A 19564-nucleotide genomic window follows, 5' to 3' on the forward strand; every position below is an offset into this window, starting at 1 on the left:
ATTATCTTTATTTATTTATTTATTTATTTTTTTGGATTGATTATCTTTAAAACAAAACCAGGGGCTGGGAATTTGTCCTAGTGGTAGAGTTGCTTGCCTAGCATGCATGAAGACCAGGGTTTGATTCCTCAGTACTACATAAATAGAAAAAGCCTGAAGTGGTGCTGTGGCTCAAGTGCTAGAGCTGTAGCCTTGAGAAAGTCCAAGGACAGGGCTCAGGCCCTGAGTTCAAGCCCCAGGACTGGCCAAAAAAAAAAAAAATCAGGCTTAGTAAGATACAATTTACATATCAAAAGGCTCCCTTGTTTTGTTGTACATTACGATTTTTTTTAGTACTTTTACATTCATGCAGCTGTCATCACAATCTGAACTATTTTTATTCCCAGAAACCACTATTCTAAAAGCTGTAGGTGGTGAAACATGGTTGTTAGACTTAGGCCCAAAGTGTAAGAGTCCCAAGGCAATGCTTACCATTTACCCCCATATGCCAAATAAAGAGACATGTTGAAAGACAGGGAAAGGAGATTTATGACATGACAGCCATGGGAAGGCAGCATTTCAGTATATCTTCAGGCATCTTTGGAGGTACAAACACTTGCTTCAGAGTTAAAACAGTCCCAGGCATGGCCTGCCTGGTTGACCATTAGCTCAGTCTTTGTCTTTGTCTTTTGTGAATTCTGGAGATGTTTTTACTTTATTGGGGGAACAGAACAGGAACAAGATGCTCTCCTGAATTTTTGATTGTTTCCTTTAAGATAATAAGTAGACACTGCTTGTTTGAGGGGCAGTTGGCCTTTCATAAAAGGTGCATCTATTCTTTCCTCTTGCAAACAGGTGATTGCAAAGGGATTGCAATAAATAATCACTCAGATCAAAAGGCACAGATAGGCAGGAATTTGGCCTAGTGGTGGAGTGCTTGCCTAGCACTCACAAAGACCTGGGTTCCATTCCTCAGTACCAAATTCATAGAAAAGCTGGAAGTGGGGCTGTGGCTCAAGTGGTAGAGTGCTAGCCTTGAGAAAGCCCAAGGACAGTGTTCAGGCCCTGGGTTCAAACCCCAGGACTGTGAAAAAAAAAAAAAAAAGCTAGATGCCGTGGCTCATGCCTGTAATCTTAGCTATTCAGGAGACTGAGATCTGAGTATCGTGGTTCAAAGCTAGCTCTGGCACTATCGTCCATGAAACTCTTATCTCCAATTAACCACCAGAAAACCCGAAGTGGTGCTGTGGCTCTAAGGGTAGGGTGGTAGCCTTAAGCTGAAGAGCTCAGGGACAGTGCCCAAGCCCAGAGTTCAAGCCCCACTACTGACCAAAAAAAAAAAAAAAGAAAGAAAGAAAAAGGAAAAGGCACAGATAGCCAAGAGCGGATGATTTAAGTGAGATCTCAGTAATCTGAGATCTCAGTTCTAAACCAGCCTGGGAAGGAAAAAAATCTGTGAGACTCTTTTATCCAATTAAGCACCAAAAACCTGGAAGTGGTGCTGTGGCTCAAAGTGGTAGAATGCTAGCCCTGAGCAAAAATCCTCAGGAACAGGACCTAGATCCTCAGTTCAAGCTCCATGAAAGAAAAAAAAAAAAAAAGCACAAATAGAAACTGTGGGCAGGGGACAGGATAGAAGATGGCTGTTAATTCAAAGGATCCAGCAAAAGCATCTTTTAAAAATTCCCTTTTACAATGGAACAACAACTTCATCAGTATATTCAATGCTTTTTCAAACTACAGCTGCATCTTTTTTTTTATTATTTTTTTGCCAGTCCTGGGCCTTGAACTCAGGGTCTGGGCACTGTCCTTGGGCTTTCTCAAGGCTAGAGCTCTACCACTTGGGCCACTAAGCCAAACTCCCAGCCTACAGCTGCATCTTAAACAGCCTCTCAGGAGTCAGAAACTTATGGCAATACTCTAAATTTTCGGAACTGTGAATATGTCCGTTGATTTAGCAATTTCAGCAGAGCACTTTTTGACATTATCAACAATAGTTCTGTAGACTGTGGTGAGAAAGCCCTTGCATTGAGCTCTACATTGTGACCGCACCCTAAACTAGATGTGAGGAGTCCGTGAGGAGGAGTGGTGGTTGCACCATCCCCCACAACCATCCCATCATGCTCAGGACTCAGAATTCCCAGACCATAAGACTTCAAGCCTATTTCCACAGCGGAGGAGGTCTCCTCCCTAGTCTGTCATCATTTTAAGTCTATCATAGAATGGTAGTTCCCAGTAGAGTTGGGTGATTAGAGCTTGGATCTGTGGGCGGAGTGTACACACGCACACAGCCCTTATTGTGTGAAATGACTCTTAGATAAGAAAATACAGGGTACTGACTGAGAATTGAAGATGGATCTTTGCACTGCCGTAGTCAGCAAGAAGTTTGAAAGATCTGAACTTCTTCATGGTGGTATATTTTGCCAGTGTAAAAAGATAAAACATTTTATTTAGCTGAGGGTGGTAATTCACACCTGTAACTCTAGCTACTCAGGACACTGATATCTGAGGATCCAGATTTGAAGCCAGCTCAGGCAGGAAAACCCTCAAGAGTTTTATTACCAATTACTCGCCAAGAAGCCAAAAGTGAAGCTGTGGCTCAGGTGGTAGAGTGCCAGCCTTGAGCAGACTTTCTTACTCAGTCTGGCTTCTAACCTTCATCCTCAGATCTCAGCCTCCTGATTAGCTAGGATTACAGTCATGAGCCACCAGTCTTTAATTTGTGCATCTTTAGGTTGTAAATATGTGCCTTTCAGTATCTCTACCTATCCATCTGGTTTGTTACATACAAATATATATATATATATATATATATATATATATGCATCTGTGAATTAGGTTGTCACTCTTTGACTTCAAGGGAGAACAAGAAGATGGACTGACAGCTGGATCTAGAGGACTATAAATGAAGCTAAAAAATGATAGTATGCTTTCCAAGCGTGTAGGCTAGGTGTTCAGGATGGCATGCACAACACTTCATTAAGCCCAGTTATCCGTGAACTATTAAGATGTTAGTTCTCTCCCCACAACCCTACCTCAAATTTGGGGTTAGAGGTCAGAATTCTGCTTTTGTTGGCCACATTGCTTACAACTTGAGCCAGCCCTCCTCCATGTAAACCCTCCCCCGCTACTTTTTTTTTTTCCTAATTATTTTTGGATTAGGTCCTGAGTGTTTTTCAGATCCCAGAAACTTTCTCCTACCTTCAATTCCCAAGTAATAGAAATGATAGGCTGGCACCCACTACACTGGCCTTGCTGAATGAGATGGGGATCTCGGCTTCCTTCTAACACCCCTCCCACCCCCGTTTATCCCAAACCCTGATCCTTCCAATCTCCCTCTTTCCTGAGTAGCTGGGATTACAGCCTTCAGCTGCTGTGCTAGGCCTAACAAGTTCATTCTTTTTTTTTTTTTTTTGCGGGTCCTGGGGCTTGAACTCAGGGGCTGCGTGCTGATCTTGAACCTCTCTTGTGTCCACCTGGACTACTTCGGGCCTCTGCTGAGTAGATTACTGGAGATAAAAGAGTCTCACGGACTTTCCTGCCCCAGGCTGGCTCTGAGCCTCCAGTCTCAGCCACCTGAGTAGCCAGGACTCCAGGTGTGCGCCGCCGGCCGGCCGGTCCAGTCGCTTGATCTCGAGGGTCTGATTCGACGCTCTCGGAGGTCTCCTCCCACTCCGCCATCTCCCCAGCCCAGCCCATCTCGAAGGCTGCCTCGGTGGCGGGGTCAGTGGGGTTCTTTCCGTTCCTAGTGTGTGTGCTGGAGCCGAAGAGGCTCTATCTGGATGCTCCTTCCTCCTCCAAAGGTCAACCCCTTCGGTTTAGCAGAAAATAAAGATCAGTCAATCAAACGTAGTGCTTCCTGCCACCAGCCAGGGCACAACCGGACTCCGGAGAGGGCCAGGGGCCGCGGAGGAGCCCCGGCCCTGGAACACGAGCGCCAGCACGACCAGCGACGCGGAACCAAAGTGCGGTGTGCGCCGCGTTTCCGGCGACCTCGTCTTCCGGTAACACCCGGGCGCGGTTGCCCTGGAGACGGAGCTGGCTGAATCGATGCCGCTACGGCGCCGGAGCTCGGCCTTGGCTCGCCATCTGCAGACGGGGTTCGCAGGACCGACGCCAAGATGGTGAGTGGCTTCGGATGAGAAGGGAGAACTTTTGAGTAGGTCCTGGGCCCTGAGGTCAGAGATTCCCAGCACACGTTGGGGGAAAACTCTAGATTTGACAAACCTCAGGGGGACCGCAGTGGGGGTGGGGAAGCTCCTTGTGCACCCGGATTCCCACGGGGGAAGGGAAGGGAGGCAAAGGTAAAACCTGGATGCTTGCTTCTCTCCTGCTTCTTCAGGGAGCGGAAAACCCAACGTGGGCAGGCCGAGATGGCAGAAGCTGCGTGAAAAGCATCTTGTGTGGATAAAGAAGTTGGAACTGGGGCCGGGAGTTTGGCCTAGTGGTAGAGTGCTTGCCTAGCATTGCACCAAGACCCGGGTTTGATTCCTCGGTACCACATACATAGAAAAACAACAACAACTGGAAATGGTGCTGTGGCTCAAGAGGTAGAGCGCTAGCCTTGACGAAAGCTCAAGGACAGTGTTCTGGCCCCAGGACTGGCAAAAGTTGGGACTAGTTGGCTCAGCAAAGTGCAGGGTGATAGATCTTGAGAGAGAGAGAGAGAGAGAGAGAGAGAGAGAGAGAGAGAGAGAGAGAGAGAGAGAGAGAGAGAGAGAGAGAGAGAGAGAGAGAGAAAATAGGTGGGTGTTTAGCTTCTTCTCGATTTGTCTTGTAAATTTGTGGCACTGTCATTCTCAAAAATTGACCATCAGATGTAAAGTTTCTTGGCCTTGTTGCTCTTTTATTTCCTTAAAATTAGGTTTATCTGCCTGCCTGTCTCTCTGCCTGCCTACTTACCTACCTGTCTGTCTGCCTGCCTGTCTATGTATCTATCAATCTTTGCTGGTGGAGTGTGGGAAAAAGGGAACTCTATTGCACTGTTGGTGGTACTGTAAACTAGTACAACCACTCTGAAAGGTAGTTCAGAGGTTCCTTAAAAAGCAACATAGAAGTACCCTATGAGGCAACCATACCACTCTTGTGCATCTACCCAGAACATTTTAAGTCAGGATATGATAAAGATACTTGTGTATCCGTGTTAATTGCGGCACTATTCAAGTTATAGAGACAGCCCAGATGTCCCACAACAGATGAGTGGAGCAATAAAACATGGTAAATATACATAATAGAATTTTACTCATCTATTACAAAGAATAAGATCTGTCATTTACAGAGAAATGAATGGATCTAGGACAAATCATGCTAAGTGAGGTAAGCCAAGCTCAGAGAGAGAAACTGTTTTCTCTCATATGTGGAAGCTAGAGCTAAAATATAACTGGACAGGATAACTTATACAGGACTCATGGCATTCACACAGTCAGACTAAAGTGGGATATCTTTAGGAGAAAAACTCAAAGGGTAACTACTCCGAACATTTAAAAGACTATTTGTGCTGGGCGCCGGTGGCTCACACCTGTAATCCTACCTACTCCAGAGGCTGAGATCTGAGGCTCACAATTCAAAGCCAGTCCAGGCATGAAAGTCCGTGAGACTCTTATCTCCAATTAACCACCAGAAAACTGGAAGTGGTGCTGTGTCACAGTGGTACAGTGTTAGCCTAGAGCAGAAGAGCTCAAGGCTAGAGTTCAAGCCCCATGACAGAGAAAAAACAAAAAAATCAAACAACAACAAAAAAACCCAACAATTTGTCAAAACCAACTCCAGGAAATAGAAATGTGGGCTTTGTTGTTGTTGATGGTAGTGGTAGTATTTGTGTGTTTACTTTGGGTTTCCTTTCTGTGGGGTAGAAGAGGAACAAGAAAAGGAGGAATGAAGGGTGAAGAAATGTAGTCATGCTATTCAGTATACACTATGTGGAAAATGACCTATGTAATTTTTGGGTATGGATGAGAGGCAGAAACTGGAGAAAAGCAAAGAAAGGGGTGACATTGTTTTAATATATATATATATATGTACTCATTACTTGACTTATAAAATGGTAACCCTTCTGTGAAACACCTTAATAAAATACTTTTATTCATTTTTGTTGGTTGAGGGGCTTGAACTCAGGGCCTGGGCCTTGTCTCTAATCTTTCTTGCTCAAGGCTAGTACTTTACCTCTTTAAGTCACAGTACCACTTCCTGTTTTCAGGTGGTTAATTGGTAGTTAATGTCTTTTCCTGCCCTGGTTGGCAGTATACCACAATCTTCAGCCTCCTGAGAAGCTAGGATTACAGGCATGAGTTAACAGCACCTGGCTATTTTTTTTTTTTTTTGCCAGTCCTAGAGCTTAAACTCAAGACCTAGGAACTGTCCCTGAGCTATTGCTCAAGGTAAGTACTCTACCACTATGCCACCTTCCCAGCCCCTACATTTTTATATTATTATTATTATTATTATTATTACTATTATTGGTCATGGGGCTTGAACTTGGCTTAGGATCTGTCCCTGAGCTCTTCAGCTCAAGGCTCTACCTTACCCTTAAGTCAAGCCCTACTTCCCATTTTCTAGAGGTTAATTGGAGATGAGAGTCTCAGGTCCTTTAGTGCCTGGGCTGGCTTTGAACCTTTATCCTCAGATTTCAGCCTCCTGAGTAGCTAGTATTACAGGCATGAGCCACCGTGCCTGGCTCCTACAGTTTTTTAAAATGTACTTTTGTCTCTCCTTTTACAGATGCTCTCAAGAGCCAAACCTGCAGTAGGCGGGGAACCACAGCACACTGACAAAAGAAAGAAGAAAGGTAGGAAGATTCCAAAACTTGAGGAGCTACTTTCACAAAGAGATTTCACTGGAGCTATTACTCTCTTGGAGGTAATGTCCAAAGAAGATCGACTACTTCTTATTCTGATATATTTCTGACTTGATGACAGACAAGGGCTGGAGTGAATGTTTTTTACTGTGGGAAAATTCTGGGATTTCTTCAAAGAAGCCCCTGTTAAATCTAGTTAACCAGAGATTCCAAATTTCAAGTTAAGTATAAACCTGGGTAAAGATAAATATAGAGGCTGGGAGCATAGTCTAGTGGTAGAGTGTTCATCCAACATGCACAAAGACCTGGGTACCACATACATAGAAAAACCTGAAGTGGTGCTGTGGCTTTAGTGGCAGAGAGCTAGCCTTAAGCAAAAAGTGTTGCTGGGGGCTCAATGGCTCACTCAGGCATGTAATCCTAGCTACTCAGGAGGCTGAGCTCTGAGAATCACAGTTCAAAGCCAGTCAGGGTACTAAAGGCCATGAGGCTTTTTTTTTTTTTTTGCCAGTCCTGGGCTTGAGTTCAGGGCCTGAGCACTGTCCTTGGACTTTCTCAAGGATGGAGCTCTACCACTTGAGCCTCAGCACCACTTCCAGCTTTTTTCTATGTATGTGGCACCAAGGAATCGAACCTGGGTCTTCGTGCATGCTAGGCAAGCACTCTACCACTAGGCCAAACTACCCGCCCCAAGACCATGAGACTTTTATCTCCAGTTAATCACTAGAAAACCAGAAGTGGCGCTGTGGCTTAAGGGGCAGGACAACGCCCAGGCCCCCACAGTTCAAGCCCTAGCCAAAAAAAAAAGTGTCCAAGGACAGTGCTCGGGCCCTGAGTTTAAGCCCCAGGACTGGCATATATATATATATATATATATATATATATATATATATATATATATGTATATATCATGCTTTTTTTTGACAGTCTTGGTGTTTGTGCTCAAAGCTTCTTGTCACTAGACATGCCCTCTATTTAGTCCTATAGATGATGTTGCTAAGACTGGGTGTTTGGCCTAGTGGTAGAGCGCTTGTCAAGCATGCATGAAGACCCAGGTTCGATTCCTCAGTACCACATACACAGAAAAAGTCAGAAGTGGAGCTGTGGTTCAAGTGGCAGACCTCTAGCCTTGAGAAAGCCCGAAGACAGTACTTAGGCCCTGAGTTCAAGCCCCAGGACTGGCAAAAAAAAAAAAAGATGACGCTAACCTACAGATATGGAGACACATAACTTTAAATAATTTTACTATGCTTATTTTGAAAATACTGCATACCAAGAAAATATTTCAATAGCTTATGAAAGTAATTCTCAAAAAACAACAAAACCAATACCTGGGGTTGAAGACAGAGCCTTCAATGAGTGTTCCACCATTGATCTACACGTCTAGGAGTTCTCGCCTTTTAAAATGTACTGGAAACCCATGGTACTGGTAGCTCATACGTATAATCCTAGGTACTCAGGAGACTGAGATCTGAGGATCATGGTTCAAAGCCAGCCCGCGCAGGAAAGTCCATGAGACTCTCATCTCCAATTAGCCACCAGAAAAGGGAAAATGGAACTGTGGCTCAAAGTGGTAGAGCATTGAGCAGTGCTCAGTACCAGGGCCTCAGGACCAGCCCTCAGGCCGAGTTCAAGCCGCAATTAAAAAACAGTATTAGAAGAACCTAGGAGTGTTACTAAGATGTAACACGCCGGGTACCTGTCTTCACAATCAGATTCCGTGTGCGTTGGGGGGCAGGGGTGTAAGTGTGGGTGTGTGTACATGTGGGTGCGCACACATATGCCATTACTGGGCCTTGAACTCAGGGCCTGGGCATTATCCCTTAAGCTTTTTCAAAGTTTGTGCTCTACCTCTTGAGCCACACCAACCTCCACTTCTGGCTTTTTGATGGTTAATTGGAGATAAGTGTCTCCTGGACTTTCCTGCCCCAGGTAGCTTCTAGCTATTATCTTCAGATCTCAACCTCCTGAATAGATAGAACCAACAGGACACAGCTTGTAATTCAGATTCTGTAGGACTACATTCTTTAGGAATCTGCACTGTAGTTAAGCAGTCTAAGTACTACTAGTATAAATGGTTCAAGGAAACAGCTTTGCAGAGCTGCTTCCTGGGATGCGCATGTCAGAGGAGAGTGCAGAATGCACTGAAGTGGAAGGATTTGCACCAGGGTCCAGTTGTATTATGTTGCATCTTACTATATTTCTGCAAAGGAACTACTCTGTAGCCATATGACTAATTGAGAAAAGGAAAATAGGAGCTGGGAGTTTGGCCTAGCGGTAGAGTGCTTGTGTAGCATGCACAAAGCCCCAGTTTAGATTCCTCAGTACCACATACATTGAAAAAAGCCAGAAGTGGTGCTGAGGCTCAAGTGGTAGAGTTCTAGCCTTGAGAAAGTCCAAGGACAGTGCTCAGGCCCTGAGCTTAAGCCTAGGACTGGCGAGAGAGAGAGAGAGAAAGAGAGAGAGGGAGAGAGAGAGGGAGAGAGGGAGAGAGGGAGAGAGAGAGAGAGAGGAAGAGAGAGAGAGAGAGGGAGAGAGAGAGAGAGAGAGGAAGAGAGAGAGAAGGAAATAATGTTAAAGTGATCATCCTGGCTGATGGTACTCTTATGAATACTATTGATTTATCACTCTATACCATTTAAAAAAACCTCACATTATCATGAAATTCAGAATATGCTTCAAAGTCTCAGTCCTTTCCTGTAGACTTTTGTTGGCTGAGATATTTGTAAATATTTGCTCCCAATTGGCATAAATGAGATTATTCCTTTGCGCATTCTTAACTCTTGTAGATCTGGTATAGGTAATAGAACAATTGAATAGATTTTCCTCAAAGGAAGGTTATAAGCTACTAGTAACTACATGTGTATGTTAATGATATGGGATAGAAGTATGGAGCTACATGCAGGAGGCATGGGACATGGGTTTGGGGGCAGACAGCACTTGACATCTTTATTACCAAACCCACTGTTCTGTGGCTTTGCCTTCACTGATCAGATTCTCTATCCTTCAGTTGTTTAGCTTTAAAAATTTTGCATAGTTTTTCTGTTCCTTACCTAATACCCAGAATCATTACACAACTTAAATACTTCCCAAAGTAAGACATCTGTAAATGTAGAAAAATGAATGGGAGTCTACGGCCATACCACCCTGAGCGCACCCGATCTCGTCTGATCTTGGAAGCTAAGCAGGGTCGGGCCTGGTTAGTACTTGGATGGGAGAAAAACGAATGGGAGGTATTTGAACCTATGTGACAATTGAAAGATTATTGTGCCCAGTCCTATAGGTATGAACTTAATAAAATTGCATATTGTCCTGCTTCTGTTATGTTCCTTGCTGAATATTCATCAATACCTTAACACAGAACGTTTTTCTGTTAAAAGTTTACTATTATTTAAAGTTTTCATGACTTTTTTTCCAATGTATTTCTAACCTGAAGTTCAAACGCCACGCTGGAGAACAAGAAGAAGATACTAATCTGTGGATTGGCTACTGTGCCTTTCATCTGGGGGACTACAAGAGAGCTCTGGAGGTAAGGAAAAAAGAAAAGCCAATGACAATGACATTCTAACAGGACCTTTTAAAAATGATGTTAAGGGGCCGGGAGTTTGTCCTAGTGGTGGAGTGCTCGCCTAGCATGCACAAAGCCCTGGGTTCCATTCCTCGGTACCACATACACAGAAAAAGCTAGAAGTGGTGATATGGCTCAGTGGCCCAAATGGTAGAGCGATAGCCTTGAGAAAGCCCAAGGATGGTGCCCAGGCCCTGAGTTCAGGCCCCAGGACTGGCAAAAAAAATGATATTAAACTGTGTATAGCAACAATACAACTATGGTAAAATCCAAGCAAAGTGGAAGGAAATAACATTAAAGAGAAGCTACTCTGTTTGTCCCCCATCCCATTTCACTTCTTTGTCAGTGAAAGAAAACATTGACACTTGGGGGGTGTTTTTGGTAGTCCAGGGGCTTGAACTCAGGACTGGGCACTGTCCCTGAGCTTCTGGATGGCTACCGCTCTACCATTTGACCCACAGCACCACTTCTAACCTTTTCTGAGTAGTTTATTGGGGATGAGAGACTCACAGACTTTTCTGTCTGGGCTGGCTTAGAACCATGATCCTCAGATCTCCGCCTCCTGAGTAGCTAGGTTTACAGACATGAACTGGGCACCCAGCTAATTTAGAGTTATTCCCTCTGTATGTTCCAGTATATGAGGATGTATCTTGTTTACTTTCTCCTTCTACTAATAAGATTGTATATCACATTAGCATTAGTATTGAACCTGTGGCCTGGGATTATATCATCTTGTCTTCCATATAGTCTTACTTCCAAGATATAATCTAAAGAAGGTCAGGTATAGTGACATACACTTTAATTCCAGTGCTTGAGAAGCTGAGGCAGGAGGTTTGGGCGTTTGATGCCAGCCTTTGCTACATAAAGAGTTTAAGACAAGCCTGAGCTACATAAGATTGAGGCCAGTGTGAGTTTCTCAATGATGCCCTGTCTAAAAAAAAAAAAAAAATGGGCCCGAGTTTGGCCTAGGGGTAAAGTGCTTGCCTAGCACGCACGATGACCCAGGTTCAATGCCTCGGTATCACATACATAGAAAAAAGCCGGAAGTGGTACTGAGGCTCAAGTGGTAGAGCTCTAGCCTTGAGAAAGTCCAAGGACAGCGCAGGCCCTGAGCTCAAGCCCAGGACTGGGGGGAAAAAAACAAACAAACAAACAGAAAACCACTAGACTTGCAAACCTGTAATCTCAGGTATTTGGGAGATAGAGATCAGAAGGATTCTGATTTGAGCACAGCCCTGGCAAAGAAAAAACAAAACAAAACAACAACAACAAAAAAACTAGACCGAGCCTGTCTCAGTCAGTAATCCAGGCATAGTGGCTTATGCTTGTGGTCCCAATCATGCAGAAGGTGGTAGGTAGGAGTATATCAGCCTGAGGATGGCTCCAGGCAGAAATGTGAGACCCTACCTGAAAAACAATGAAAGTGAAGAAGGGCTGGAGGCTTGGTTTAAGAACTTGCCTTGCTATCCCTGAGTTCAAACCCCAGTAGCAGCACCACCAACAACAAAAAAGTAACATATGAAGAACCTACATTAAAAAAACCCAAAACAACTGATGCTTGGCGTTGCGGTCCACACCTGTAATCCTAGCTACTAAGGAGGCTGATGTTTGAGGATCATAGTCTGAAGCCTACTTGGCTAAAAATTCATGAGACTCTTATCTCTAATTAGCTACTCAAAACTCTTTAAATGGGGCTATGACTCAAGTGGTAAAGCTCTATCCTTAAGCAAAAAAAAAAGTTTAGGGACAGTGTCCATACTTTGAGTTCAAGCCCCAGTACAGACACACATACAAATTGAAAATATTCAAGACTAAAGAATGATGTAAAATGAAGAATAGAAAAACTTGCTGAAGGAACAGAAGTGTGGCTTCTAGTGAGGGAAAGTGAGGAGAGCAGATAGTCCAATTATAGTAAGAAAAAGGGAGAGGCACCCAAGAAAGACTGATAAAAAGTAGGAGTATAAGAAAAATATGACTGATAGTGAATCTAAAATGTGTCTTTGGCAGGAAAATACCACCTTTTTGAATGTAAGGCCCAATGCAACAATAATCACTAAGATTGAATTGAAATTTACAGTGTATTAAAGTTATAGGGTTTAGCCAAGCACTGTTGACTCATGCCTTGCCTAACTCAGGAAACTGAGATCTGGGGATTATGGTTTGAAGCTAGTCCAGGCAAGAAAGTCTGGGAAACTTCTGACCTCCAATTAACTAGCAAAATGCCAGAAATGGAGCTGTGGCTCAAATGATAAAGTACTAACTTTGATGGGGAGCCATGTGAGAGTACATGACCTTGAGTTCAAGTGGCTTAATACTAGCACTCAAGAATTAAAAAAAAAAAAAAAAAGCACCAGCCAGGTATGGTGGCTCACACCTGTAATCCTAGCTACTCAGGAAGCTGAGATCTGAGGATCAAGGTTCAAAGCCAGCTTGGCCACAAAAGGGCCTGAGACTCTTATTTCCAGTTAACCTCTAGAAAATGGGAAGTGAGCCTTGGCTCTAAGGTAGGGTAGTAGCCTTGAGCTGAAGAACTCAGGGACAGCACCTAGGCTGACTTCAAATCCCATGACCCACAGGGAAAAAAAAAAAAAAGCACCTTTGGGACCAGGAGTTTGGCCTAGTGGTAGAGTACTTGCCTAGCATGCACAAAGACCTGGGTTTGATTCCTCAGTACCACATGCATAGAAAAAGCCAGAAGTGGTGCTATGGCTCAAGGGGTAAAGCTCTATCCTTGAGAAAGCCCAAGGACAATGTTCAGGCCCTGAGTTCAAGCCCCAGAACTGGGGGGAAAAAGTATTTTTTAAGTTAAAAAATAGTATTTTTCTTTTTTCTATTTTTTTCGTATTTCTGAGATCGTTTAGCTCATACGATTGCAAACTGTGTAGGGAAACCATGTAATGAGGTGTAGGAGAATAGCATTGCCTGGGGCAGGAGCTTCTGGGCTTGTAGGATTTCTTATACCTGAGGTTGCCCTGTGCTCTCTCAGTAAGAAATCCAATTCCATCAATTGCTTCACAGCTATAGAACACTCCTTACTATATGTATATATGTATATTTTAGGAATATGAAAATGTAACAAAGGAAGAAAATTGCAATCCTGAAGTCTGGGTGAACCTAGCCTGCACCTACTTTTTTCTTGGGATGTACAAGCAAGCTGAAGCAGCTGGATTTAAAGGTATGATGGGCTTATATATATATACATACATACATACATACATATATATACACACACATATATACATATATATATTCTTTTACTTTGTAACTGAGAATCTTCAGAGTATGTATCATTTTGGAGATCTTAAAACTTTTCTTAGTCCTTTTTTTTTTTTTTTTGCCAGTCCTGGGCCTTGAGCTCAGGGCATGAGCATTGTCCTTGGGCTTTCTCAAGGCTAGAGCTCTACGACTTGAGCCACAGCATTATTTCTGGCTTTTTCTTTTTCTTTTTTTCTTTTTTTGCCAGTCCTGGGGCTTGAACTCAGGTCTTGAGCATTGCCCTTGGGCTTTTCCCTCAAGGCTAGCACTCTGCCATTTGAGCCACAGCACCATTTCTAGGTTTTCCTATGTATGTGGTACTGAGGAATCAAACCCACGTCTTCATGCATGCTAGGCAAGCACTCTACCACTAGGCCAAACTCCTGGCCCCATTTCTGGCTTTTTCTATATATATGTGTATCAAGGAACCGAACCCACTAGGCCAAACTCTCAGCCATGAGCTCCTTTTATACAGAGCCTAACACTCTACCACTTGAGCCATAATGCCACTTCTGGCTTTTTCTGAGTAGTATATTGGAGTCTCACAGACCTTCTTGTTGGGTTGGCTTTGAGCCTCGATCCTCAAATCTCAGCCTCCTGAGAAGCTAGGATTATAGGCCTAAGCCAATAGCACCCAGCTTCCTTTGTCCTTTTTTTTTTTTTTTTTTTAATGAGGACAAAACTGACTGACATTAGAAAGACAAAAAGTGACGTAGGTGTTGGTAATTCATGTCTATAATCTTAGTTACTCAGGAGACTGAGATTTTGGAATTAAGATTGGAAACTGGCATGGGCAGAAAAGTTTAAGTGACTCTGTGTCCAATTAACTAGCAAAAGAAACTAAACTATAGGTATGGTTCAAATGATAGAGCACTGCCCAGGCCAAAAAAAAAAAACGCAAACAAGAGTACAAGGCCCTGAGTTCAAGCTACAGTACCAGAAGAAGAAAAAAGAAAGGAAAAAAAATGCTAAAAGGTGGTGGGCAAGTAACTCATGCCTATAGTTCTAGCTTCTTGAGAAGTAGAGATTAAGGGATTATGGTTCAAAACTAGTTTGGACAAAAAAGTTGACCAGATCCTATCTCAAGTGATGACTGGACATAGTGCCACATGCCTGTCTTCCCAGCAACAAAGGGAAGAACAAATAGGAGGGCCAGCCCAACCACGAGATGAGACCCTATCTTGAAAATAACCAGTGTGAAGAGGAACTAGAAGATTGGCTTTAGTAATATAGGACTTGCTTGGCAAAGCATGAGACCCAAAGTTCAAATCTCAGTACTGCCATAAAAAGAAAGAAAGCTAGTGGGGTGCAGTGGCTCACACCAGTAATCCTGGCTATTCGGGAGGCTGAGATTTAAGGATTGCGGTTCAAAGCCAGCTTGGGCACTAAAGAACATGAGACTCTTATCTCCAGTTAATCACTAGAAAAACAGAAGTGGCACTGTGGCTCAAGGGGTAGGGCAGTAGCCTTGAGCTGGAAGAGCTCAGGGACAGCTCCCAGGCCCAGAATTCAAGCTCAGGACTGGCAAAAACAAAAAAAAATGGCTCTTGAAAGAAAATACTGCATCTGACCAACTTTGTACTTAAAAAGGTTAATTCCCCTCACTTTTCTCACAGTGCCCTCTTCAAGGAGGGCACTCTGAGAGAAGAAGAGCCGGTGTCGCCATTAGGCCAGCTCAGTAGAGCTGTTATGCTTCTTCAAGGGGAAGAATGTAGATGCTTCTCTTCCCTTCTGCTTTCTTACCACCATGATGGCCATCTCAAGAGAATTAGACTCAAATTTGAAGAGTAAGGGGAAAAGAAAAACTTGGGAGAAAAGATTAAGGATAATTATGGCATAAATGAAAATCAAAGAACTGCAGAGAACATAGACAAGAGAAGGTTCATTAGGAAATTTGTTCTATCTAGGGGAGAATTCATATGAGACTAATAGAAAGTCTGAAGTTCTTCTTCACTTGTGCCCAAACTGTGTCATAGCTACTAGTGTTGTTTCTCCCCCTTGAAAATAGTTACCTGTTGCTTCTAGACTTTGTGCTTGAAAGTGTTTGCACACCAAAAGTGGTTGATAGCTGTGTCCATTTCTTTTTTATGAATTAAAGTACAAATTTTTTTTTGTAGGCCTGGAAGGTGGCTTAGTGGTAGAGTGCTTGCACAGCATGCACAAAGCCCTGGGTTTTATCCTTCAGTACCACATACACAGAAATAGCCAGAAGTAACACTCTGGATATTTCTGGTAGAGTGCTAACCTTGAGCAAAAGAAGCTCAGGGACAGTGCCCAGGCCCTGAGTTTAAGATAATAAACAACAACAATAATAAGATAATAATAATAATAATAGTGCAGAAGTGATGGGCAAGGTGAACATCTTGTCTTTTTTTTTTTTTTTTTGCCAGTCCTGGGCTTGGGCTCAGGGCCTGAGCACTGTCCTTGGACTTTCTCAAGGCTTAGCACTCTACCACTTGATCCTCAGCACCATTTCCAGCTTTTTCTATGTATGTGGTACCGAGGAATCGAACCCGGGTCCTCGTGCATGCTAGGCAAGCACTCAACCACTAGGCCAAACTCCCAACCCCTGAACGTCTTGTCTTGGCTGCCTATTTCAGTGTGCCACATTTCATGAAAAGAGAGCTGATATTTAAGTCAAATATGACTATCTAACTGGAAAAGGAGAACTCAGAAGGAACTGAGGAAAGGTACTAGGATGAAGGGAGGATTGGCAGGGCCCGTCTGTGTGCTGCTGTCAGTGTTTGGACAGTGATGAACAACACAGTGTGGACTGCAGCTGCCCTGTGAAGTCTGCGTGCTGTGGCCCACCACAATGGAATCAGGTCAAGGTGGTAGAAGAGCTGGTGTTTCGTGTTATTGCTGCCGCACTGGGCAGAGAGCAGACACATACCAGCATCCACCAGGTAAAGATTTGGGGAGTGTAAGGTCTGCCGAAAGGAAACTCCATGCAGTTCGGGAGAAGAGGGTTTATTGTGTGAGGAAAGAGCAGACTTCCTGCAGCCCAAGATGGAGTTGCTTGGAGCAGAGCTTATGGAGGGAAGTGAGAGATTATAAAGGGGGAGGGGCGTGGCTGCAGCGGAAGTGGATGTGATCTCAGAGGATGGGGAAATACCTTAGACTGGAGGACCTTCCACTGCCTCCGGGCATCCAGGGTGCAGCGGGAGAGAGCCAAGGGAAGAAGTCATTTCTTTCAGGTGGACCTAACATTCCTGCCTTCTGGTAGTTGTAAAAGGGCGCCGACTCTTTCTGGCTACTTTGCAGTGACAAGGGGCATTGACAATGCGGGTAGAAGGCGAGGATGCTGTCCGGCGGGAAGAAGGCAGCAGTAACAGTTCCATGGTAGTGAACGCATCCTTGCGTGAATTCCAAAAGAAGTCTTAAGAGGCAGGGGTCTCATCTTCTGCAGATGCAAGACAGCTTTAACTTGGTAGGTACAAGAGAAGAGCAGGCATACCTTAGAGTCCTCATCAGTATAGAAGGGGCAAGAGCAGGAGCCTTTTTTACTCTTGACAGAAGAAATAATTATGGCTACCCATTGAACTAAACTGCAGTGAGAGTGGTCAGAAGGGCCTGTCTACTTAGGATGTAAGCCAGACAGAGGAAAGGGCTTTGAGGGGCTTAGGAAGCCTTAGATATGGGACAGTGGGATAAGATCAGAAAGGAATGTCAAAAAGGAAAGTTATCTATTCTACATGGGTAGTTGCAGAGCAAATAAGAAGGCCATCTACCTCACCACTGAGCTCTGGGAGGGAAAAGACAGGCTGGAATATTCAGTAACAACGCATAACTGGCTCCCATATCCAAAGGAAAGGATACAAGTAGCTTGCATGTAACCTGGAGACATGCCCTGGGCTCCTCCATGGTGATGCTTGTGAAATCCAGCGGCCCTGGGCACCATCACACTTCTGTTGCCAAGCTGAGTATCTCGGATAAGTTGGGCTCCTCCCCATGTGTGGGGGGTGGGGGGGACTGGCTCACCTAGTAGAGATGAGAGGATACTCAACTCCCCAGTGTCCCGGTTGTCCACACTTTGGCAGGGTCCAGATGGCGGTTGCAGAGTAGGGCAAGTTGTTCCCAGTAGCCTTCCTTGCCACACTTAAAGCAGGATCTGGTTGGTGTGCGTTGGGTGGTGTATGTTGAGGAGCCCGAAGGGCAGCAGCCAGGAGCTGACAATTTTCCCTATCAGCTTTTTTCTGTTCCTCCCGGTTGTTTAAAACCTTGAAGGCCATGCTCACCAGATCTCCTTGGGGGTTGAGGGCCATCCTCAGCCTTTTTCAACCTTTTTTTTTTTTTTTTTAAATATCAGGAGCTGATTGGGAGATAAAATGGGTATTAAGGACCACTATACCTTCCTTTGACTCCGGGCCCAGCTTAATATAACGCTGGAGTGCTACTGTAAGACACTAAAGAAATTCGGCAGGGTTTTCAGTGGGTCTCTGGGTAACCTCCTTTAGTTTATCATAGCTGACTGCATGGTAAACTATCTTCTAGAGACCAGCTACCAGGCAGGTTACCATCCTATTTCTGCTAACCCTTCCAGGAGCATTCTTTTGGGAATCCCATATGGGCTCTTCCCTGGGCACAGCCCTTACCCCTACCTGTCTAGGCAGTAGGCTTCATCAGCATGTGCCTGGGCTGCAACCCAAACCCTTTCCTTTTCCTCAGAGGTAAGGGTAGAGGACAGGACTGTATATAAGTCATGCCAAGTGAGGTCATAGATCGGAACAAGGTATTTAAACTCTTTGGTATAATTATTGGGGTCTTGGGAATAAGATTCCAGCTGCTTCTCGACCTGGGAGAGATGGGTCATTGAAAAGGGGGCCTGTTGGGGCCGGGGGTTTGACCTAGTGGTAGAGTGCTTGCCTAGCACGCATGAAGACCCGGGTTCAATTCCTCGGCACCACATACATAGGAAAAAGCTGGAAGTGGTGCTAGGCTCAAGTGGTAGAGCTCCAGCCTTGAGAAAGTCCAAGGACAGTGCTCAGGCCCTGAGCTCAAGCCCAGGACTGGCAAAAAAGAAAAGGGGCCTGTGCATGAAACATTCCATCCACTCCTGCCACCTCTCACCGAGGAAATAAGGGGGCTGCTGGAGGCTGTGAGCTACCAGTGCAGGATTGGGTGTGAGCTTTGGGAGGCAAGGATAAAGGAGATGAAGGGGGAGGAGAAGGCACAGAAGGATCACCTTGGGTGGAGAAGCGGAGTCTTCAATGTTGAGTAGGGGATCAGGCACTTTAGGTTTAGGAAGAGGCTCCAGGCTCTTGGGTGATTTGTCAGGGACAGGCTGCCCCTATTCCAGGAGGAAAGAGAAAGTTGGGCAGGATTGGTAGAGAGAAGGGCAAGCATGGAGAGCAAAGAAAGCCTGAACATATAGAACCTCTGGCTATTTACCATTGTATCGGCAGAAACTGTCTAAATTGTTGAGAATATTGTAATTGAAAGTCCCATTTTTGGGCCATTGAGACCAACTGTCTAGCCTATACTTTGGGCAGACTCAATTGCAATAAAAGATGAGCCACTCTGGCTTTATTGAGTCCTTGAGTAAAAGAACATCTAAAGAGTATAAAAGACATCCCAAGGGGGTGAGACTGATGAGACCCCATTGTAAAACACTAAGAAACACTAAGAAGTGAGGAAGTCTGGTGAGGATGAGGGATGGTCAGTGAGGAGGTAGGGGAAGAGTTAGTGAGGTCATGGGGGGTGCCCAGTGGGTGAAGACATCAGGGGGCAGAGCCACTGAGAACTTGGGGCAGAGTCAGTGAGAACATGGGGGTGGAATCACTGAGAATGTCCTTAGGGCAGAGTCAATAAGGATGTAAAGCAGGAAAGTAGAGTGGAGGGGGCGAGTCCAGTCTCACCAGAACAGATTTGGGGGGGGAGGCCTGTGGGAGTCTTAAACTGGATACAGGAAGAGAACTCTAGGTAGGAGTGAGGGCCTTAGACAAGAGTCACTCACCAGGTGCAGACAG

General features: G+C 44.6%; 1 protein-coding gene across 4 annotated transcripts in view; it reads left to right on the forward strand.

The window, feature by feature from the left end:
- The first annotated feature begins 3995 nt into the window (after nucleotides 1-3995).
- Ift56 (intraflagellar transport 56) overlaps nucleotides 3996-19564 on the forward strand; it is a 46659-nt gene continuing 31090 nt past the window's right edge. Inside the window, exons 1-4 of one of the 4 annotated variants that reach the window (XM_090333385.1) lie at nucleotides 3996-4103; nucleotides 6697-6834; nucleotides 10209-10301; nucleotides 13401-13515. In XM_090333385.1, the coding sequence (XP_090189511.1) occupies nucleotides 4101-4103; nucleotides 6697-6834; nucleotides 10209-10301; nucleotides 13401-13515 (349 nt within the window). In that variant the 5' untranslated portion in view covers nucleotides 3996-4100. Of the gene's footprint in view, nucleotides 4104-6696; nucleotides 6835-10208; nucleotides 10302-13400; nucleotides 13516-16966; nucleotides 17026-17573; nucleotides 18328-19564 lie in introns of those variants that run through there. The other 3 variants (XM_090333389.1, XM_090333386.1, XM_090333388.1) reach the window with 3 other exon arrangements.

Source organism: Megascapheus bottae, chromosome 5 (genome assembly GCF_031878675.1).
Source record: "Megascapheus bottae isolate mThoBot1 chromosome 5, mThoBot2.hap1, whole genome shotgun sequence".
In the NCBI taxonomy this organism is placed as follows: domain Eukaryota; kingdom Metazoa; phylum Chordata; class Mammalia; order Rodentia; family Geomyidae; genus Megascapheus; species Megascapheus bottae.